This window comes from Natrix helvetica (assembly GCF_964273705.1).
Source record: "Natrix helvetica genome assembly, chromosome: 1".
Classification (NCBI taxonomy): domain Eukaryota; kingdom Metazoa; phylum Chordata; class Lepidosauria; order Squamata; family Natricidae; genus Natrix; species Natrix helvetica.
This window is the reverse complement of record NC_138548.1, coordinates 307,504,340-307,528,906: the sequence shown is the minus strand read 5'-3', so window position 1 is coordinate 307,528,906 and position 24,567 is coordinate 307,504,340. Positions and strand designations below refer to the sequence as shown.

General features: G+C 38.3%; 1 protein-coding gene across 5 annotated transcripts in view; it reads left to right on the top strand.

The window, feature by feature from the left end:
- Positions 1–24,567, top strand: part of BICD2 (BICD cargo adaptor 2) — a 105,550-nt gene that overhangs the window by 57,317 nt on the left and 23,666 nt on the right. For all 5 annotated transcript variants that reach the window (XR_014174091.1, XM_081938377.1, XM_081938378.1 and 2 more), the window contains exon 2: positions 19,172–19,384. Coding sequence is in view for 4 of the 5 variants with exons in the window: in XM_081938377.1 (XP_081794503.1) it covers positions 19,172–19,384 (213 nt within the window). In the remaining variant the exon portion in view is untranslated. The remainder of the gene's footprint in view (positions 1–19,171; positions 19,385–24,567) is intronic.

The following is a 24,567-nucleotide window of genomic DNA, read 5'->3' as shown; positions in this document are numbered from 1 at the left end:
CTGTTTATTCTAAAAGGCTGTCTACTTCTTCAGTATCTTCATTGCCTGTTTAAAAGCTTGTTATTGTATCTGTTGTCATTAGTTTGGTTTCCTTTATGTTTAATATTAGTCCCATTTTTCCTGTGTTCCCTTGACTTTCATTACTAGAGCTTCCTGATTATTTCCCTTGAACCATGAAGGGCCAAATAAGAAATGCCTGTTTTTGGCAGGCTGCAAGTATGAATAAACTGGCTACGGTTGTTAAATTTGGACTGCAAAACTTCAGACAACCCTAGATAGCAGCAAAACAATATATCCAAAAGATGTAAGTGTTGTTGCCATCTAGTGTCATCAATATTTTTGCAGCCCAAATCTGGTAGTCCTACCCAACACATAATGATTCGAAACATTGGGTTATGGGAGGGAAGTTTTTTTCTTTTTTAACCTTGACACACAATTCAGAAGCCTTCAGAATTACTACTTAGTGGGTTTTCCCTCTTTCTCTGCTTTTTCATTCTCTTTTATATGCATACAAATACTGTAATTATACTCAGCAAAATTATTTGAGGAGCCTCTAATTTTTTCTTCTTCTCCTGCATCTCATTTCCTATTTTCTCTGAAGTTCTCTGGATGGCTGCCAGGTTTAAGCCACTTAAATACATCTCAACCAGCTGTTGTCTCCCAGTTTGCTCCCAGGCAATCTTTCTGCTCAGCAGGATAGCTTTTTTTCCTCCATGATGAATGTGATTGCGGGATGGTAGTCACATTTTGCCATAGGACCTTCAATTAGATTGCCCCCCCCCCCTCTTATTCAGCCCTGTTTCCTTTCCCAAAATATGGAGCATGAGGAGGCATCTTTTCCACCTAAAAAAGAGGAGTCAATATTTCTTGTTTAATTTTCAAATGGATTAGGGCATGAAGAATTCACCCGGCACTCATGTCAAGAGCATTTTTGTTTCCAAAGCTATGAATAACCATTGCAGCGTTTTTACTGTTTGAAGCAAAGCCACGGCACCTATGAATCGGGCCAAGGTGTCTTAATTTTCTGCTTTGTGGCCAAGAATTCACATTTACTTAAAGTTGGAAGAAAAGACAAGGTTGACAGTGAGGGGCCCCTCAGTGACTGTTGGCTGTTGATGCTTTGTAGCTAATCATACAATCATCTGTTTCCTTACAGAATGTGGTTAATATTGCAGTTATCAAAAATGTTGAACATAGGAGGTATGCCAGCTTCTAGCTTTTCACTGACTTTGTTTCCAATTCTGTGCAACAGGTCTGAGCATATCAAGTTTTTTGCAAGCCCTTACATGGATCGTGTTTTTTGTTTCTTCAATTCAGTTTTTAAATCAAAGCAAATGAATTTGGTTTTGCACAAATGCTATCTCTTTTCCTCTATATCATTTGGCCTGATTTTTGCAAACATGGTTAATTGATTATTTTTGCATTCTCTGAGGAGCATATGTGACATATATGGGCTGTACCCTCATTTTTATCTTCATAATAACCCAGTTAGATTTGTATGTCTGAATCAGTCCACGCATCTTAAAGTTGTTACAATGGAGAAACTCTGATTTACATCTTACATTTATTGCTTTTTGCTTTGTTTTCAATAGTTTCTCTATTCTTATCAATGAATGTAAGATACCCATTCACGAAGAATGTAAGATACCCATTCATTCATGCACATCTTCAGTGGGGGGAATCCTTTCTTCCAATCACAATTTCCCAATATATTTTTTATTTGGCTTCTTCAGACACCGTCCTAGGACTTGTTCATAATAGCAGCAAAGGCACTCGAATTATATCAGTATCCAAAAGCATTTAGAGGGTAAAAGTAAATGATACTGGTATAAAATTCCACTAATTTTAACTAAATAATGTTTAAGTAAAAATGTTTTTCTGTGCCAGATCTAAGTTATATATAACTCTGTGTGTGTTGTGTGTGTGTGTGTGTGTGTGTGTGTGTGTGTGTATGTGTGTCGATTTATAAAGGACGAAATTTCTCAACCCAATGGGCCTCTTTGGAATATATGTGTCAATGCTGGGATGCAAGTATGGTAATAACTTACGTACCTATTAAAAATTCATTATTCCTAAAGTTGTAAATATATCTAGAATACTTGTTTCCTAAAGCATATAGTACATTTGAATTATTTAAACTTAACTTGGATTCCTTCTATTCATTTTTCTGAATAAAAATGTTTAAAATGTTTAGTTGTATTTTTAAAATCATGGTTTGATGGATATTTTTACAGGATTTCTTTTCCCCAGAACATAATGTTTAATTTTAAATTTTCATAAATTGGAAATTAAATAGCAAAAAAGAAAGAGAAACTATTTTAAAATCCCTGCTAGAAAACAGGAAGCACAAAGGATGACTGGAAAACTTTGCTGTCCTGGAGTTCACCACTAAGAGAGATGCCGTAACTAAGAAATATTATTTATCTTTGGTTTTCTATGATGTGGTAGTAGTGGAGGAGCTTTCCACAGAGCATATTTGGATGCTCTTGATATTTATTTATTTTATTCAAATACAGAATACAGAAATGTATTTAACAAATCCAGTTGTAGAAGAAAGAGGATGGGATTTGCGTTCTAAATGATTTCATGATGGAACTCAAAACTGGCCTCTGAATTACAGACATGACCATATGGAAACTACTCTAAATGATTTCATATGATGGCAGTTACAACTGACGTGTCATTTGTTGTCTGCAAAACTCGTGGGATTGAGGTGGGCTTTTTTGTGCCAAGGATTTGGAATTTTGAGAGAGCAATTTGTGGGTTTGGAAGAGAGGTTTGGAAGCTGATTACCAGAGCTAGCATGAGCAATCACAAATTATGTTTACCAAAATAAAAATGGATTAAGTTTCTCCTTCTAGTGTCCCTTAAAATGTTCTCTACCACCTTAGCCTAGACTTCTTTCTGGGCACATTTAAAATAAGGCTCTAATCTGCAATTATCCTCTATTTTTGCACTTAAAAGAATTACTTACGGGCTGTTTTGAATCCAGAGATCTTCTTGTAAATCAAGATTAGTCTAAAGCCTGGCATCTTGTTTTCCAACATGCCAGTTTTCCGTCGAGTTGCTCAAATTTAAAGTTTCTTAATGAATTAAAATCTGGTGTGACAGGGAGTCTGAGTAGATGCCAGTGTGATAGCAGCCCGCAATGCCTGTGGATATTGTATTACCTACACCTGCTTTACATCTTTGCAGCTTGGTTGATTTCTGCTTTGAGGAAGAGGAAATTGTATAGCCGTGCACTGAGGCTTTGTAAATGAATCAGTTAGATGGCATCAATGCCCATATGGAATAATTTAATGCTTCTTTCAGGCTAACATTTAAATCAGCTATTAATCTTTTCTCCAGAAGCATCAAATGTATGTTTGTTTATTTTCAAACTTAAACAAAAAAGACTTATAACATTGATGGCTGATTTCATAATGCTTTCTGTAACTTCTTCATGTTTTGTTTTTATTTTGTGGTCAGATAGAATGTACAAACAGTGGTAAAAAAGCTGTGCATATGAAGAAGTCATGAGAATAGGGGAAATTAAAGGCCTGGGGTTTTTGTTGTTGTTATTGTTGTTGTTTCTATGATTGTGCAAGTATTCCAAACACATAATTAAAAAAATTCAATTTAGCCAGACAGCATTTTCTTTTTGCTTTATAGAATAAATTATTTTAATGAGTCATTAGGAATATATTTTATTTTTCTTATTTTCTGACCAACCTCCCCATACTCGCTGGAGCAGTGATTTGAACTGAATGACAAAACTTTCCATTTTAGTGAAGGTGGGAGAGAGGAAAGAATCACGTGTACACATCTGTTAGCTTCCAAAGACAGTCTTATTGTGAACTGAGATGCTATACATGGTAATGTTAATGGGACAGTTGAAGGAGCTGGCTTCTCCCCCATCTCTGAATGAGTGAAAGCAACAGTTAATGCCTCAAGTTGGCTCATCTGTTGAGTACAATTAGCTTCCATCTATCAGCCTTTCAGTTCAGAGAAAAAGACAGTGTGGCGTTTATTAAAGGCTGCCTTGTTTTGCCTGACATTTCAGAGGCCCTTGTCACTGGGTGCCTGGGGTCAGTAGGATGGCGTGAGGCTATGGCACTTGTGGGCTGGATTAACGCTGATGGTGTTGTGGAGACGTAGAAGCAAATGTAGTTTTGCTTTAGAGAGGATGGTTAATAGAAGATGGGAGGGGCGAATACAGCAAACATGAATTCTTCTGTTCCCCAGTCCATCATTCGTCACACACAGAGCTCTTTCTAGGAATAATCTGCCAGGAAGATTCTCCTCCCCTCCTTCTTGGCCTCTGGGCTGAGTGCCAGCATTCATCGAGGTCTCCTTGTCTCATACCTCCATCAGAGCAATTTAATTGGTGCCTTCTCGGAGGGGAGCTCTGAGTCCAAGACACACAGAGAGTGTCAGGGTTGCATCACTTCTCCTATAGTCTCTGTTCACATGGGGAGCTCTTAATGTTTTTATAACAATTTCTGAAAAAGTGCATAGTGCATATCCCTTAAAAAAACCCATTGTGCTTAAAATGGTCAGTGAAGCCTTCTCCCTAAGCACACAAGGAAGGAGGATGTACTATAATTGGTTGTGTGGCTTTTCTGTGTAATAACAGCCTAAGTGATGCTGGGGTTTTCTAGCCTTTCCTGTCAATAATCTTCTAATTTGGCTACATTTGGATGCAGTAGCTAGAATTATCAAGTGTGCTGATGCCACTATTCTGCTGCTATCATTTGATTCCTTCTGGTACTGGAAGTAGATATACAACCTAGACAATTTGGTTCATTTTTTGTGCTAAGATGCAGCTGAATTAGAATCCCACCTTTGTTATCTTATGTCAAATCATAATGATTAGGGTTTAGTTTATGATTCTGACTTATTAGAGGAAATAAGCAAGGAATGTTGGTTTGTTATACCAATCACAGATAGATTCATCCTGGTTTATATAGCTGATCCCAAATAGCAAGATCAGCTAATTGTGCACTTGCTTGTTCCGGATTATGTGTACAATAACAATATTAAATCAAGGAGCTTTAGAATTTCTAAATAAACTAGCAATTTCTTGCAAATAATAGTATAGTCTGACTAATGGAATTTGTGGCTTAACAGCATCTGAGATCACACCATTAAAATTTAACAGCAAAATGGCTGAATGTCAGGGATGTACAAGTAGCCCTCTACTTACAGCAGTTCATTTAGCCACCATTCAAAGTTACAACAGCACTGAAAAAAAGTACAACCATTTTTCACAAATGACAGTTTCAGTATCCCCATGGTCAGGTGATCAAAATTCAGACACTTGACAACTGATTCATATTTATGACGGTTGGTCATGTGATCACCTTTTGCAAGCTTCGGATAAGCAAAGTCGATGGAGGACCCAGGTTCACTTAACAACCATGTTGCTAACTTAACACCTTCAGTGATTCACTTAACAAGTGTAGCAGGAAAAGTCACGAAATGTAGCAAAACAAATGTCTTATTTAGCAACAGAAATTTTGGCCTCAACTGTGTTTGTAAGTCTAGGACTACCTGTAAGTTTGTGTTCTTCTATGCTAAATGGAGAATCAGTTTAATGTAGGAATGCATAGAGTTCTTCATTTGTTTGAATACTTTGTCCAGGAGGTGATGCTAACCATCAAAGTATACTTAATTTCTACTCCAGAGTTACAGTTAATTTTCTTCAAAAGCAGCTTGATCATGCCTCCTTTTTAAGAGACTCTTTAAAAGAAATTTTAAACTTAATGGACATATATTTTGTATTTGACATAATAAGCTAGTAGGAACTGATTGAGCATTATTGCATTTCCTTTACACTGGAACAGCCCTGAGGAACACAAAACAAAAAGCAAGCCCTCTTCTGTCTGCGCCAGAAGACAATAGGCTTTAAGTAATGTATAATCTGTAGAGGTTCTAGTGAATGCTTTGGGATAGATAGTTTCCTTATATGCACGTGCAATTTATTTTTTTATATTTTTTCTCCCCCCAGGCTTTTTCCTATCATTCTTATTTCTGCCAAAGACAGGAAACATGAACAATAAGCAACTAGCCAGATTGACCAAGATTTCATAGCAGAGTAGTAACCTGGATATAACACTCAGTACTGTAGTTAACGGGGTCCAAATGGGGTACACACTCACCTTTGTTGGTGGAAGATCACTGAATGTCTTCAGTCCAGTTTTATTCCAAATAACATCAGATAAGAGGGTGCTGTGTGTGCCATCCTGAGCTCTTAGGGGAAAAGTAGTATATAAAACTTTTGAATATATTATTTACTCAAACTTTTTTATTTTATTTTTTAAAATTTTTATAAGACCTGTAGCAGCAGTTAGACAAAATTCGTTTTCATCATTTCATTTTTTTCATGCCAATTTTGTGAAATCATATATTTGTTTGAAAAGAAAAAAAAATCTTACTGGATGCAGCAGGGCTGTCTATGGGATTCCATCATTAACTGCTTTATGCATTAATTAATTTTCATACAACAGATGAAATTTTAAATAGCCTTAAAATTTTAATGCATTCTGACAGTCTTTCTAAAGACTGTCTAAATCTAAAAATATATTTTGAAATTAATAATTAGAGATATTAATAGTCTCTACTTTATATAGATACATGTCATTTTGCTGATGATCATTCCATAACTGCTTCATCCTGCCAGGGAAAAAGATGGAAGATCCTTACCCTGCTTCTTTTACGGGTGATGTATATAAGTCTGTAACTTTAGCATATATAATGACACATTGAGGATCTGAAACAAACTCAAAAGTCATTTTGGATCTGCATTATGGGGAAAGAAAATAAAATTTGTATCTGGATGTTCAGTTGTTTGCTGTGATTCTGCAGATACAGATATCCTGGCCGTGTCAAGTCAGCTCATCTACTGTGTTTTTTTTTTTCTTATGAGCAGATCAAAATGTTGACCATTAACTAATGAAATAACTTAAAAAACCTACATCAGACTACCTAGCCCAATATCAGTTGGTAATCTTTGGCTCTAACTAATGCCTCTTCTCTCTTGATAAATTGGCTTCTCCTAAAGACCATGTGAGATTATCTATTACTTTTGCAGGATAGGCATGTCTTCCTCAAGAGATTTTAAATTCTGACTTCAGGTGATTTTACAAAATATTCTGGGTTGCTGCAGGTAACACCACAGCAGGTATCCTATTGCTTTTTACATGAGTTGATCCTGAATCCTTGCCTGTTTTTTTCTTTACACATCCTTGTAAGACTCACATATTGAACATTTATAGTAGTTTGCATGGCTTCCTTTGCAGACTTTTGATAAGTCATAACCTAAATCAGAGACCTCGGGAACCACTAAATTCACAATTTTAAATCCCGTGGACCACTAATATGAATTTTTTAAAAAGATAAATAGTATTTAGGGCAATATAAAAAATGCAAATAATTTTTCTGCGGACCACCAACATTTTCTCATGGACCACCATGGACCACTGGTTGGTGACCACTGACTGAAATGATCTTTTGTTTGCCATTGTACATGCATGTGTGAGTGACATGGTTTGAATATTTTATTTTTCTGCACATGTAGGGAAAAGAGATGGCTTGCAGCCTAGCCTATAAGATAAACCTCTAAGTCAGGGGTGTCCAAACTTTTTTCAAAGAGGGCCAGATTGGATGAAGTGAACATGCTGGAGGGCCGAACATTTTTCCGAACATTCTTTGAACAATTACAATTAAATGCAAATGAATTATTTTATGCCAAGTTAATTGCAAATGGCATACTTTTCATTTCATAACATTAAGATCAACTGACAGCTGAGTTTTCACAATGTATTTTAAATAAATTAAAAAAAAACTTACCTGCACTAATGTGAAGGGTGAAACAGAGATCTGTACTGCAGCAAATAGGCTCGGTCTGGTACAAAGGCAAATCAACACTTTAATTGCATCCAAAATGAAGATTTATGCCCCATTTTCCCAATGAATCATTATTTTGTTAAAGCGGAAGCAAAATATGTGAGTTTTGTTGTTGTGCCCAAGGAAAGAAACCGGGAACTTGAGTTACCCCCTTCAATTCCTTCTCACCCGCACCTCTCTTTCATTCTCTACATCGCTAAGATGTTAATAAACTTCCCCAAAATTTAGACGCGGCAAATATGCGAGCGCACACACACGTACGTTTATTGATACCCTTTAAAAACCTTCCAATATTTGTTTATAGCAGCTCATGTGAGCTTTAATGGGCCATCCCCTCTTTTTTCTTTTTTCTTTGGTCTCTTTAAGCAGAGAAGTTAATGCGTGGCTGAATATTTCCTCCTTCCTTTCTTAAAAAAAACAAAAACAAAAAACCAACCCACCTTGGGGGAAGGTTCCTTGCTTTTCGCCTGCCAGACCTCTCCGAGCCCGGCGGAGAAGCTACAAGTATCCCTTGGCCCCGTGCTTCATGTACTGCACCTGCGCCACCTGGTAGTTTGCCCATTTTGCAGCCTGTGTTGCGAAGGCTACGGCGCGCGTTCTTTGGCGATACCTGTGAGGCTTGGTCTCTCGTTTCCTCAAAAGGCACCCTTTCTCTCCCCCCCCCCCCAAGGGAGACAGAAGTTTCCCCCTTTTCTTTGGTATGAATGTGGCCCGACCAGTTTACAAGCAAGTCGCCTTGCCTGTTTTTAGGCTGGCCTGTGGATGACAGGTACCTTTGCTGTAGGACAGAGTTTCTCAACCTTGGCGACTTTAAGTCCTGTGAACTTCAAGCCCCAGAATTCCCCAGCCAGCTTCCGATGGGGCCCTCTCACCGCCCTCCCTCCTGTGGCAGACAGTCTTCTGCTTGCCGCCCTCAATCAGAAGGGAGGGCCGTGGGAGGGCCGCATTTACACAGAGCAGGGAGGGCTGTTAGAGGGCCGCATTAAACCACCGCCCGGGCCGCAAATGGCCCACGGGCCGGACTTTGGACATGCCTGCTCTAAGTACTTTAACTTCTGAGAAGCACTTGGAAGAAGAGAATAAGAAAATGCAATGTTACTATTAGTTCATGCAATGATATTGGAGCCAGTTGGTCATTTACCCTCCATTATCTGCAGATATAAATGTTTGGTCAGCTGCTTCTCTTTTAACAGTCCGCTAAGAGTGGCCACCATCAAGAAGCGTAATTATATCTTTTTGTATTTTACTACCTCAAAATATACTGTTCTGATTCCTTCCATACTTAATCAAAGGTATGCATCCCAGGATAATATATATTATTAAAAGTATAAAGGAAAGTGTGGCACTGTAGATATTGCTTTCAAGTGAACATCAACTGTAACATTATTTATCATTGTATAGGTGGGGCTGCTGGCAGTTGCAGTTCTGCAACCGTGAGCAAGGCTCTTCAAAGTGATTTTTTTTGTTTGCTTTTAGTGCAGGGGTGGGTTCCTGCCAGTTCTAACCTCTTCTATAGAAGAGGTTCTACAAATCTACGGTGCCATTTAGAACCGGTTCCAGCTCCCTCCCCCCGCCCGTCCGCACTACTCTTGCCCCGCCCGCCGCTCACTGATTGGCTGGCTCACCAATCGCCCTGCCCACCTCTAAGATTCCTATCTAAACCTTAAAGTCTTAAAGCTGTCAAGTTTGAACATCCCTAGGCTTTTTTTCTAAAGGGTCTTGTAACTTGACAGCTTTAAGACTTGCGTGCTTCAAATGCCAGAGTTTCTGAGGCCAACATTTTGATTGCTAAGCAAGAGCGTTGTTAAGTGAGTTTCACCACATTTTACACGTTGGCCACGCCTACCCAGTCACATGACTGCCAAGCCACTCCCACTCAGTCACATGGCTGGCATGCCACTCCCACAAAGCAGGCCACACCTACAGAAGAGGTTCTAAAAAAATTTGAAACCCACCACTGTTTTAATGTCTTACCAAGTCCCATCAAGTTCTTAACAAAGCCTAGGTTTCCATGAAGAAAAATCCTAACCTAGAGTTCCACAGGTTCCTATTTTTGGTTTATGCCATATTAGCTTTTGAAATTTATTAAAATACAATAAACTAATGTATCTTCCTTCTTGGAAATTGTTCCAAGGATCTGGAGCATCCTCCCTTTCTGGGGTTTCATGAGAGGCCATAATTGGGGGAGGGGGCAGATCATTAAAAAAAAACTTCACATGCTGCAAAATGCTACCACATGCAGTCATGGGAATTTTTATGTGGTGCAGTTCAGTTTACTGATTGTGCCAATGAACATTGAACTGGCTTTTTTTTTAAGTTCTCTGAGTACGGAAAATTATTTCCAAGTTTCTCCCTTGAAGAAACGTGATCTGGATTGCGTAGATAATTCTGTGGGAGAGCATGCTAAAAGATTGATCACTCATAACCTCTGTACAGATAACCATCTTGAACATTCCCAAAGCTGTAATCCATACCATAATGTACACCAAGTAAAAATAAAATAAACCTGCAGGGAAAGAAAAACTCCATATGATTGAAATTTGTTGAGCCAGGTTTCAGGAAATAACCTACTTGTGTGGTAGATCTTAGCCTTGAGTAAAACAAAATAAAATCTCAATTAGATTTTCCCAAAGGGTTGATTTGATTTAATATACTGTGTTTCTCTGAAAATAAGACCCATTCCTATTTTTGGGGGGGGCTCGAAATAAGAACTGGGGCTTATTTTGGGGAGTGTCTTTTTTTTTTTAGTGCCACCACTGCAAGGTGAGGGGGTGAACTGCCCGATTCACGCATCGGTTTACCTCAGGGCCCATGTGGCTCCATGCCCAGACAACCTTCTTGCATTGGCAGCACTGGCAGCCATGTGTAGCAGGAGCCCACGTAGCTGCTGGTTCACTTTTTCTGGTATCGGAGCAGGAGGCTGAGCGACGCAGCCAGGGAAAACACTGTTCCCAAATACTTTTCACCCGGACGGAGAAATGAGGGAGATTTGAAGCTTTATCTGCTTGCAAATGGGACACTTTGAAATGCGGCATCCCATTTGCAAGCAGACAAAGCTTTGTCTCCCTCTGGGTGAAAAGTGTGTGGTAGAGCCAGGTGGAGGCAGAGGCACGGGGGGGTGGGGAGGCAGGCGATCCCAACATGCTGCCCACTGTCTCTTGGCTTGTCCATGGCGACGCCGGGAAGGCACCCATGTGGGGTGTCGTGTTCGTCTTCCTCCCCTCTTGCCTCTGCTTCCATGCTCGGACTTACAGGTATCTGTGCTGTGCCAAGGGGCCAGCAGGCCACACCCAGTCCCCGGCCTTATTTTTGGGGTAGGGCTTATATTAAGCCCACCCCAAAAAAATCAGATTAGGGCTTGTTTTGGCGTAGGGTTTACTTTCAGGGAAACATGGGTAGTTTTATCTGCTTTTGCAAAAGATGATAAGTAAGGATGCACAGTAGTTACATACTTCTTGAAAATAAAAATTAAGATTTACAATTGTTTATACATCAAGTATTAATTTTTGATTGTTTTGGGGGGATGTTCTGAGTTATAGAACATAAGTTGGGCAGCAATATAAATATTACAAAATAATAACTTCCTATACCCTAACCCTAACCCTTCCGGAGGGCCAGGGGAGGCCATTCTCGCCCTCCCCAGGCTTCAGGATAGCCTCTGGAGGAGGGGAAGGGCGAAAAACGGCCCCAATGGCCCAACTGGAAGTTCAGGATCATTTCCGAACTTATGGTTGGGTCATTGGGGCCGTTTTTTGCCCTCCCCAGGGTCTGGAAGCTTTCCTGAAGCCTGAGGGCGAAAAATCCATCCAAGGGACCCGTTTCCAGCTTCTGACATCTGGAGAGCCTCCGGGGGAGGCTGTTTTGCCCTCCCCAGGCTTCAGGAAAGAGCCTGGGGAGCGGTGGTGCAGAGATGTGTGGGGGATGTGCACGCATGCGCATGTGGGTGGGGAGATTGAGTGGACATGCGCGCGCGACAGCACACATACGTGAAATTTTGGCACGCTGTAAGAAAAAGGTTCCCCGTCACCTATATAGATAAAGCTTTGTTTTAATTACTGCAGCTACTAAATTTGAACCATTTGGAAGTTTCTGCTGTGAAGCACCGCAATGTCTGGTTTCACCTTCACAAATCATGTGGTGGTTGCCGTAATGCATTATGCATGATAGCCCAGCCCTGTGTTGGCAGATTTGTTTGGAGGGCAGGGCACATCACATGCTCTCTCTTGGTCTGTGATGACAAATCAAGCCTCTAGCTTCGGAGGTGCTCAGAGCACTGCTTGACTTTGGTTCATGGCTATTGTTTAGTCATTAAGAAATCATTGTTGCCATAGGGCAAAGGGAAACAAGAAAATATTAGAAGTATTTATAGCAAGAAATTTAGAAAGCTTTCATATTGTATTATGATCAGCTGACATAATAACAACCAAACATTTCCTCTTTTTTCAGCTTTACTACCAAACAAAGGAAACTTCTTAGTTAATAGCTACTTATCATTTTTCAGAGACATAATAAAATCCAGGCTACTGCCAAATGCTGAGGTTTAATTTATATTCTGCTGATATTATCTATTATAAGTAATTCAAGGCAGTGAACATAGCTAATATTCCTTTCTCCACAACAAGAACCATGTGATAAGTATTGGGCTGAGAGAGAATGCTCAACCTGCCAAGTCACCCAGCTTGATTTCATATCTGCGGCTGGACTAGAACTCTCAGTCTCCTGGTTTCTAGGCCCACAATAGACCGAAATGCCCTTTAAATATAAAAATAGTGATCTAAAAACAATATTGAGGAGAAATGCACTGTGGTAATTTTTAAATAAAAAAGTGAGTTCTTAAATTTCATGTTCCATTTGAAGCCGAAGCCAAATGATTCCCTAACTCTGGCATGGATGTGAGAGGCAGAGGTGTGTGTGTGTGTGTGTGTGGGGGGTGTTATAATAGGCTTATATTGATTTTATATTTCTGTTTTACACATTTTAGGAAAGACTAGTATCTTAGTTCTCCAGACCATGCAGGTCAATGCGAAGAAAAGTGTCTTGTATATTAAAGTAGACTCTTGTTATATTCTGTAAGATAACACTCACAAATGCAAAGTCTCATGCTATAGTCCAGCATATTATTTATTTACTTAAAATATTTATGTAGCCCACCTATCTTCTGACCAACTCTGGGTGGCTCACTATCAAATACTAAAAAAAAAAAACCCGTACAAAATCATGTTAAAACTCCATGTAATTTTACTTACATGGAGATGGGGAGTAATACAGGCAATAAGTCTGTTTCTCCCTGGCTGCCCATATATCAGAATTACAGAATAAGAAAGAATTGCTATAGCTCTTGCTTCAGTTAGTTGAATATGTGTATCCTATATTAATTGGCTCACTGTCTTCATTGAGATGTTGAAGTACTTTTTGCTACTTATAATAAAATACAACGATATTACTCTGCAAAGCTGGGTCTCACACAGATTGTTGTAGACTGTTTGCAGCTTAGCCTGATACGTAAGTTCAGTCATTAAGGTTTAATCAATAAACATAGCTAAGCATGACAAGTACATACATCTATTTTTAAAAACAGAAACACCTAAGCTTGTGATCTTTGTGCAATAAAAAAAGTATTTAATTATTGCACTAGTAAGCAGGACAGGACACAGTCGGAAGATGGATTGGTAAATTCTTTCCAGATCAGTTTGATTTTGGCCAGCAGAGACCCAAAGCAATTACAAGTTGATGGATGGCTTGTGGCTTATACGAGTGAAATAAATGGCTTGAGGGAAGTTACTTATGGACAGATGTCCAGACACAACTCAAGGGATTAAATTTAACAGCACTTTGACCATCTGGGGTCTGGGGATCACAGCCAAAAAAATACAGGAAGCCCAAGTGACTGAATGATATTGAACCAAGTTGTACAATTAGATGATCTGGATTTTTTTCTTTAAATCTTCAATCCCTTAGAAGCATGTCAAAATCAAGTTTGGCTTTCATCACTTCAGATCAGCTCTCTCCCAACCTTATCCCATGTTTGCTATGAGAAAGTGATTATAATTATGCTTTAAAATTATATTCATCTCTGATTTCCCCCTCTAAATGATGTATTTGGAGCACATATTCTTCATGCAGAAGAATCCAGGTTCAAACTTTGATGTCTCCATTTAATTCTCACCCTACACATATTAAGCGATACACTAGCTAAGATGATGGACTTTAAGACAAATTAATAGTGTAATTCCATTTCCCTCTTACTGTGGCTTTGTTGTTTAGAGCCAGGGCTTTTCCTTTTGAAATGTTTAAAAAGGTACTTAAAAAAGAAATACAGCAGTACTGATTTGAACCTGCATCCACATGCAAAATTTATTTTATTTATTAAATTTATTTGCCAGCCATCTCATTACAGGTGACTCTGGGTGGCTGGCAGCATTAAAAGCAATAAAACCATAAAATAGATATTTCTAATAATATTAAAAATTAAAATTAAAGATTGGGAGCGAGGGACCAGGATGTGAAGGGAGGGAGGTGGGATCTCCTGTTGGTTCATCAGCCACCTCCAGCGTGATACTCCTGCCCCAAACCAACTGGCAGAGCCAGGTCTTCAGGCTCTTGCGGAAGACCAGGAGGGTGGGAGCATGTCTTACCCCAAGGCAAGATGTCCCAAAGGGCAGGAACCATGGCAGAGATGGCTCTTCTCCTGGACTCTGCCAGCCAAAATTCCTTGATTGATGGGGTCCGCAGTATGCCTCCTCTGCTGGCATGGGTGGGGCAGGTCAGTCCCATTGGGGTGAGACAGCTCCTCAGGTAATTTGGACCCATCCTAGATGTTATTGTGTGCAAACAGCTGTAACTATGTTCTATAGCTATGCTGAAATATGAACAGCAACAGAAAAAATCCTGTTCTAGGTTATTCCGGTTTTAGTTAACTTAATCCCATTAAGCCTTTTATTTGTATTAAGCTTTTTATGTATTTATCAAATTTGTATAGACCTCATCTCAGAAAGATTAACTCTGAGCAGCACTACAATTAACAGAATAATGAACAACCCAAGGATTACAAACTCTAAACTACAGAAGAATTACAGTCTACAGTTTGAACTACAGCGCCTAGTATATCTGAACCAAAAGGCTACTCTCTAAATGAGAGGCTAGATTTTATCTTAGAATGTTTTTTCTCTAAAGAATGCTGAGCTGACATCACATCACAGTTATTGTTGTTACTTCCCATCCCATTTATACCATGTCTTTCTGTAAGTACAGTACAGGTATTTCACTTCCTCAGTAGTGTGCTTTAGATTTGTTGTTCTGTAGCTTTCAAAATTCCCAGCCAACTACTTGATTGTCAGTCCCAACCATTTGGAGAGAGTTGGGTTAATGGAAAGCTGAGTTTCACTGACATTACAATGCTAAGCTAACTGAATAATTTAATATCTGAACCTCAGGAGATGAGAGCAATGTAATAAAGTTTCTGCTACAATGGGAATTATATTTCTCATATTATGCTGCCTCTTTTGTAGTGTCCTTAAAAAATTACATTAAAGCCCATGGCTGAATTCAGATTGTATATCACAATTAAGCTCTGTGAGAATAATCTTTGACTCTCCCTATGTTTGTATATATCCTCCTTGGGCAAGAAGCAGGCTGCAAATATTTCTATCCTAATTAACCACAACTTGGCAATATCAACACAAAATAAACTATTAAATAATGGGGACAAGCAAACTAGAGATGATACAGATACATCAAAACTGAGTACTGTTCCGAACCTAACCACATTTGTTTCTATTTGCTTATCTGTTTCCACTTTTTGTTTATGTGTTTGTTCTTTATGTGGGTCTTATACAATGCTTGTATAATTGCTATCTTAGTATCTTGTGATATAATGCATATTTCTCTTCTTTTAATGTATAAATGCAGTTTCTATTCATGCTTAATGCTTGGATACCACTAGGTTTTAAATGAAGGGTGGGAAAAGATCGAAGTATTGAGAATGGAAAGAAGTATATTTAATATTTAAATTATTTAATATTAATATTTATCAGCAACTTAGTGTGCTAAGACTGAATGTAAACTCAAATGAGTTGTTTCCATGACACATAACATAAAGGAGAAAGATATTTACATATTGAGAGTTGCACCTGAGTTCTACAAGTTCATAGCAGAATGCCTAAAGTAATTCTAATCAGTAGTTAATAGATTCGCTTGCAATCTCATTAAAATAAGCTAGTAAGAACAACCAGTTCTTACAAGTTCTTATAAGCTAACAACCAGTTTTTAATAGCTCAGTCATTCAACAAAACCTATTGAAAGATTTAAAATGATGTTTCATTGATCTGTTAAGCTTATTATAAGTATGTAACTGATTGATTCTTTGGTTAATAATAAGAGGTTGAGAAGTAACCTTAGAGTTGTATTTTCTTTTATATCAATTAACTTGCTGAAAACTTCCTGTAGCATTTAAAATATTTTAAAACTGCATTACATTTTTGACTGAATGAACAAAACATCACAAGAATTAGAAGAAGATTAATAACATATTACTGTAGTATATATGCAGACATATCAGGAATCCATGTTTCGCATGGTATATGAACACAATTTAAAAAAAGGAAAATGGTAAGCTGATCTGAATAAATTACAGGGCTCTTCAAAATATTTTGTTCTGTTAATTTTTAGCTAAATACATTCCCCAAAATATTAAATACAATTGTTCCAGATAAAGATACTTTAGGCTTCAAAACTATTTTGCGATGGCAAACCTTATGTTTAACATTGGTAGTTGAATAAATTTATAATGCTATATCTATTTAGATGGCTAAAATAAAAATTATATGATTGCAGAGTTTATTACCATGTTATTGAGATTTTTTCTCAAAAATATTTTGCCAGAATTGTAATAAAAAGCATCTGGTGAGGAACATATTAGAGGCAGCTATAACTTGCCCTTAGTAATACATAAGACATACATTCCTTAAAAAAAGAAAAAATTCCATACAATTTGTATATATTTTATATTCATACCTGCTTATTAAGAAATCATAAACTGATTTGAAATTTAAATTCATTTGCTATTAAAATCTCCCAGAATGAAAAATATAATTGAATTTGCTCATTGTTCCTTATAATAACAAAAAAAAATATTCAGTTAATTAATGTTTTACTCCAGTTATTGTGAAAGGTGGAACACCCATTCCTTGTTACCACAATTACTAAGAATCATTACATATGCATGAGAGATGTCTATATGCATATATGACTCTATATAAAATAATGGGTTGAGAGTAGTTTTTCAATTGCAATTCACAATTGTGTCTCACAAAATAAACAACAAAGTATACATGGAAAATGCTTGTATAGCATGGAACTGACAGCACCAGTGGATCCAAAAAGGATTGGATTTCCCCTTACGATTTGTTTTTTAATAATAACAAGATAAAAGTCATAAAATAAATTAATTAAATTAATTGATTAATTAATTAATTGTTGAATTGTTCTGATGAGAATGAGAGTAGCTCATCTTCCAGTATCAGTTGACCTTGTCCTGCTTGTAAAGGTGAATTTAATTTTTGGGACAGAATATAAAAATTAGTTGCCATTTCTTTATTGGGTTCTGATGAATTGATAATATTATGTGCCATGGTAATGCAATGTCTGCAAAAAGAAAAGCAAACTCAGAGACATCAGGAATTCAGTAGTACATCCTTGAGCAACATACATTTTTATTATTGCCTTTTTTCTCCTCCCATGAAACATATTTAATATTTCTTCTCATCTATGAGAAGCTCATCGTGGGAGAGTGAACTCTCAGTGATATAGTTCATAGCATAATTTGGCTGCCCAAGCTGCCAGTTGAAGGAAATGATCCATGAAGGAGGCCATCTATAAAAATAATAGATAAATATAGGAAATGGGAGACTGTTGTAGAAGTACTAAAATAGTATGGAAGAGAATACTTTGTCAGCAAAAACAAAGTGATAATATGTGTAAGACTGGGAAAACAGGATTTTGATTGATGGAATATTTAATTATATTCTAGTGGTGTTGACTTAGTGACCACAGAAATAAACCTTCTTCAATGAAATAAAATATTTGTAGTTCAGAGTTGAAATGAGGGGTCCTTGGTGCTCTCTGAGCTTGGTTGGGTTTTTTTTTGCAGACATTTGATTATGCAAACTGGGTAAAAATAATTAGTGCTAGAACTGATGATGTCTATGGAGGTTCTCAGTCATCCAGGTCATGGAAGGTCAAGCTGAAGAATTTTCTTGGATGAGAAGTGAAACGTCTTTAAAAAAAAACCCAGAAAGCCCAGTTACCTGAAAAAAAAAGCATCTTTGGGATAGCACTGTTGATGTTACCTAGTTTGCGTAATTAAATGTCTACAAGAAAATAACCAAAATCAGAGAGCACAAGGACCTCTCAGACCTTCTTAAAGATGATTTGTCACCTACCTGGCTGAAGCAACTGTTAATATTCTGACCAAAGGTGTACATTTATTTGCTGTTTGTTCAGGGAAAGTAGGAATGTGTTTGGCCAAAATTTGCAACCTCCTTCAATTGTGCCTGTCTTCCCCAGTTTTTAAAACTCCTGCTCTAAGTTATATGGAGAAAGATTTCATTCATTTGTTTTATACATATAACTCTCCTTGCCTTAATTGTACATATTGGCAGGTATATTTATCAAAAGAGTTACATTAATTTGCCAATATAGCCATAATTGCTATTTAAAAGACAAAAAATTTGAGTTAGTCATCAAAAATCAACAAAATCGATCTGTTTGGTACATCTAAAGAGAAATTTTGGCTTGACTGCCTCTGGCGTGACTTGTATGCTTATATGGTGAATATATGCTTCAAATGGGACCTTGTGGATTCTATTTATTGCTGTTAATGTTTGACTCTTATCTCAGTACTATATCCATAAATGAAAATCAAACTGATTTAAATGAACAGCCTATTGTGAATTTATAATAGAACTATTGAAAGTAGTTATAAAAATGTATAAGATTTGCTTCTTTTTAAGATGCCACAAATCTGAGAATGCAAGCTTTTTTTTAATCAGCTCAGATATTGCTTTTATATATGCCATTTTCTCTTAGCTAATCTCTCTTGAAAAGGACATTTTTATCTGTATATCTGTCTTCCTAAAATATATTGTTGCAGTTTCACGGATAAAGACATTGGCCTGCTTAAATCTTTTCCTAAGGTACAATAAACATGCATTCTGCAAAATGTTATTTAATTTTTGATTATGACAATGACGACAACAACAACAACCTGCTTTGATTTCTGTTCCAGGCTTTTGGTCAGGCTCATACCAACCATAAGAAAGTAGCAGCAGATGGAGAGAGCAGGGAGGAGACTCTGATACAGGAATCTGCCACAAAAGAAGAATACTACATGAAAAAGGTTATGGAACTGCAGACGGAACTCAAGCAGTTGAGGAATGTCCTTGCCAATACCCAGTCTGAAAACGAACGCCTAAATTCAGTTGCCCAGGAGCTAAGAGAGGTGAGCATTTGTAAGCAGGAATGGTTGAGTGGAAAAGCCTTTGAACCTGAACAGTTGCATTCCCTTGGAAGAAGTAGTTATGTGGCAGGGTATTCCGAAATTAGAAGTATTTGGAACCATTTCTCAGTTTTATGATTTGCCGTTCTGTCCTGTAGCAGCACTGAAAATAGTTGTTATACAAATATAAGCCTAAGACTGTTAATAGGTATCCTTTCTGGGCTTAAGGCTGACCAATACAACATACTTTTTCATTGCTTTTCTGTGCAAAGAAAAAAAAACGAAAAGAAAAGAGTCTGAGACATAAGATTGAAAGGGATGGTGGGTCAAGTGAATGGATTGAAGGACAAATGTGCACTTGCCTCATTCTGTATACATACAGGACTGAGATTTTACACTTGTGTATATCCTAAATGTTATGGATGTGTTAAATGTTAAGTCTTATTTAATTATACAGATAGTTCTCATTTAGCAACCACAATAGCAATTAAGCCAGGTAGTTGCTAAATGAAACTGCACCCGTGCTTACAATCTTATTTCAGCTTTCTTTTGCTTGACAGACTTGGCAAAGGTCATTAATATCAGGATTGGTTGCATCACCATCATAATTGTGAACGATCACTAAACAAGGATTACCTACACTCAGAAGTATAGGGTGTATGAACAGATTTTATCCGATAGATGAGAATGTTTGTAGGTCAGTGTTCAACTTGAAGACTTGAAACTTTGTGAGTTTAGTTGTTTTCGTGCCACAATGCCACCCTCCCCCCAAGGCAGATGCCCCAAAATTCAGTGAGGGAGAATAAGGTCCTTGCATCATTGCACTTGCCATCTTTTACTTTTATTTTAATGTTTTATTGATTTGATTACAATTTCTTTGCTTGTTTGTGAGCCGCCCAGTCAATGATAGCCAAGAGGCATGTAAGTTTAATAAATTATTATTAATTTTGATATTGTTTCTGTTTATAGCTCCATTAGTTAAGCTCCTGCTGAGTGCTTAATCGCCTCATAGTTGTCACAAGAATGCTGAGTGCTTAATCGCCTCATAGTTGTCACTTTCTCTCTTTTATGTTTTCTAGCTATCCTCATTTCTTTTCCTTTTCCCTCTGTCCTGGGCTCAATTATCTTTTATTTTATTCCTTATCCTCCATCCCCCAAAATACTCCCTTCGCTTTTTGGCCACCTTCCTTTATAAGGAAGTGGCAATTTAACACTTAATTGTATTTGGTAGAAATTGTAGGAATTTGTTAACCGCTGTACCTTCTCATTTGGTGTTTGCTTTTATTTTATTTCCAAACAAATGTGTCCTGTAAACATAGCTTGGCCTTTTGGCTTTCCTGCAATTATTGTTGGTTTTTCTGTTGGCATATAACACGTTGAAGCGTTAACATTAAAACAACTCCAAAATAGTGGTTATGAATTTGGCTGTTTCTTTTTGCATCTCAGTGTTCTTTGGAACATGGTACATGAAATAGTTTAACAGACTGAAATAAAACTTTGTATAAAAAAACCCCTTTCATCAGTCTGAAAGTTAGATACAGTATTTTAGAACTGAGCCATGGTGGCACAGTGATAAGAATGCAGTATTGCAGGCTAGCTCACTGCTCACTGCCAGGAGTTTGAACCTGACTGGCTCGAGGTTGACTCAGCCTTCAATCTTTCCAAGGTCGGTAAAATGAAGACCCAGCTTGTTGGGGGCAATATGTTGACTCTGTAAACCACTTAGAGAGGACTGTAAAGCACCGTAAGGCGGTATATACCGTGTTTCCCCGAAAATACAACATGTCCTAAAACTAAAGCCTTGCCACATTTTTTGGGTGGGCAAAAATATAAGCACCCCTCCAAAATAAGCCCCCTGGACACCCCCCTCTGGCCTGGCAGAGCACCGCTCACCGGCCTAGCGGTATCCCGAAGGTGCCAAGCCGCAGGAACCGGGGGGGAGGCAAAGGTGATCACGTTGCTTGCCGCCTTTGGGATAATGCTAAGTTGGTGAGCGGCTCTGTGCCCAGCTGAAGAGGGGGGTTGCCGGGTTGCTGCTCTCTTGCGAATGGACTCCCAAAGAGCCGGGCACAGCCTCATGGGCGAATGGCTGTGTTGTGCTGTCGCAGCAGCACAACACCGCAACCATGAAGCAACCACGCTCACGAGCAGCCACCCGGAAAACCCCCTTTCCAGCCGGGCACAGCGCCATTCACTGACCTAGGGGTATTGGGCTCTGCGGGGAGAGCTGGGCCAGGGCGTCGCGAGGCTGGGAGGCGCGTGAACGAGAGCCGAACAGCCGCTCGTGTAACCCCCCCTCCAGCCATGCAGAGCGCCATTCACTGGCATTTCGAAGGCGCCAAGCCGTGGGAGCCGGGCGGCAGCGAACAGGCCATAGAAAGGCCAGGAAAGGTCATAAAATGTGGCTCACACAGCTTGGCGATGCTCCTAGGTCAATGAATGGCGCTGTGCCCGGCTGGAAAGGGGTTTGTCGGATGGCTGCTCGTGAGCGTGGTCGCTTCGTGGTTGCTGTGTTGTGCTGCTGCGACAGCACAACACAGCCATTTGCCCATGAGGCTGTGTCCGGCTTTTGGGGAGCCCGCTCGGAAGAGAGCAGCTGCCCAGCAACCCCAAAACAATAAAACCTCCTCTCATAATAAGGCCCAAGCCATATTTTGTGGGTAAAAAGAAAATAAGACCCTGTCTTATTTTCGAGGAAACACGGTAAGTCTAAGTGCTATTGCTGTTGCTAGAAGAGTTTGTACTTCAACCTCATTTTTAGTAATTAAATTTCAACACTTTTAGTTAACGGAAGTTGGAAAGGAGCATTACTGAATAGGCCCAGCTGATTTATTTGAAGCTCTCCATTGGAGAAAAAAGTATTGCAGAAGTGCTGAAAATAATAAAAGCTGCCTCTTATTGAATAAAGCCTTCAGTAAAGCCTCAGATTATAGATGCTGTAATTTTCCCATTTTGGGTGAACGTTAGGAGCAAAATGGGTGTTAAAACTTCCATTCCACTTGATGGCAAGGCACTAAGATCAGCTATAGATGACTTCCAGGTCTCTTGGACTCACAATTCAATGACCAGAAGTAGCATCTCGATTATGAGCTAATCTCTGAGGGAAATGTAGCTGCTTCCTTCTTTTAAATTTTAATTAAAGACATTTCTGTTTTAGAACCAACCTACATTTTAGATGGTCTTTTATAAATATATTGTCTTGTCTGATGGGCAATCATGGTTGATTATTTCATTTGCTTAAAACTGTTTTACTCCCTTATACACATTATTGGATGCCTTCATCAGGAAGAGGGCTAAAAATAAAAGTTAATAATAATATTTTGCCTTTTAAAAATCCTTAAACCTGAACCATTTGTTGTGTTTATGTGTGCATATGTGTGTGTTTATGTGGGTTTTTTTAAATTTAAGATGGGCGTGTTTGGGATTTTTTTGTTTGAGTGTTTAGGGTTTCAATATTTTTAATAGCATCGTGTTTTAGGATTTTTAAAAATAGATTTTACAGCATAAGATGTTCTCCAGTGTGGTTGTGGGAGAGTCCAAGAATGTGTTAACTTTTCCTTTCTGCCCAGAGTCTTCAAATTGTAGCCATGCCTCCAGGTTTCTCTGTCTGGCTCCAGTTTCGACTCAGTCTTGCCTGAGAGAGACATATATATTTTTGGCTGTAGGACTTGCAACATTCTTGGACTCTCCATCAACCAAATCTTTTAGACTGAGCTGGTATCTGCAAAGGACTCAGAGTTTATACCTGTGCACATCTACCGCTCGTCACCCTGCCAGCTCAGAGCTCATTTGGAGCGCTGGTTCTTGTTCTTCCTGCCGCTATTAGAGCTGCCAGCCACATTTTTGTGGCCAGGGCCTCCCGTTTATTGGCGGCCGCCTCAGGATTCCCCTGACCACCTTACTGGGAAAATCCAAAATTCTATTTTATTTTAGAAATAAACTCTTTTTTTTAAAAAAAGAAAGAAAGCTGGGGGTTTGGGATCACCTCTCTACCTGCAACTTTCTCCTTATTTGTTGTCATCTATGAAGAAGATTGTGAACTGCAACTGGTTAAATTAATTGAGCATCTACTTTTCTGCTACACCTATGTTTTCTTAACATATAGAACTGCAACTCCCCTTTGAAGATGTTTTTTCTTGTATTGTGTATAGGTATGAGTGCATTAAAAAAATTGGCCTATTTTCTAGAATAATATATTTTTTAAATAGGTATGATACAAAAGATTACTTTTAAATCACAGCTGTTTCATTTTCATTTGTTCCTGTTCAGACATGCTGATAGGGTGGTTTCTAAATATGAATGTAGCTCTTCATATTTGCTGGCTCAACAAATTCTATCTCCTGTGATCATTCTAAAAAATGCATGTCATTTTATGTTTCATTACTCAGAGCAGGCTGTAATTCAGTGAGGAAAGTACATAATTTGCATGTAAGTAGTTCCAGGTGCAGTTCCCAGTATCTCTGGGTCCAGTTGTGTAAAAAGTGTGTAAAAGCCCGAAGCATTGCTGCTGGTCACTGTTGACTGAGGTAGAATGGACCAATAATCTGATTTGATTTAAGACAAAAGTTTTATATATATATATTTCTGTTTCATTTAAGTAAGAGTGAATTGCAGAAACTTAGGCTAATATGGTTGCTGCTCCATAAAACAGATATGTGGATTGTTTCCAGAAAGAATAGCTTTTTCATTTTAGATTACCCTGAAAAATATGATAGTTCTATACCATTTAGGAACACAAAATTATTGTAAAGGTTTTTGCTGTCAGACTTTTAGAGGAGGGTATGGCCAGCTGAAGACATAGGAAGTTTTGGGCATTACTCTTGTTTTCAGCAATCTAGATTGGCATAGTTGAGCTAGTGCTTGTAAATTCTTTCATTGGTTCCTCCTTTCATAAATTTGTGTTCTTCCCTCTCACGTGTTTATTATGTCAGAAACAAGAGATTATAACACAAATGCAGTAAGTTCGCCATCACCATTTCCAGAAGCACATCTGGATTTTCTTCATCCTTTGTAAGTGAGTGAGGGTATTAAGATGGGCATGCACTAAATTTTCAGGCTTTGTTCCCTGCCCATTCTTCACTCAGTTTATAATCAGAATCTCTAAATAGATAAAAGGAAATTCTGCTTCTGTATAAAATGAATTAAAGATTTTTGCCTCTGTCCCACAAAGTCCTGTAAGACTATAG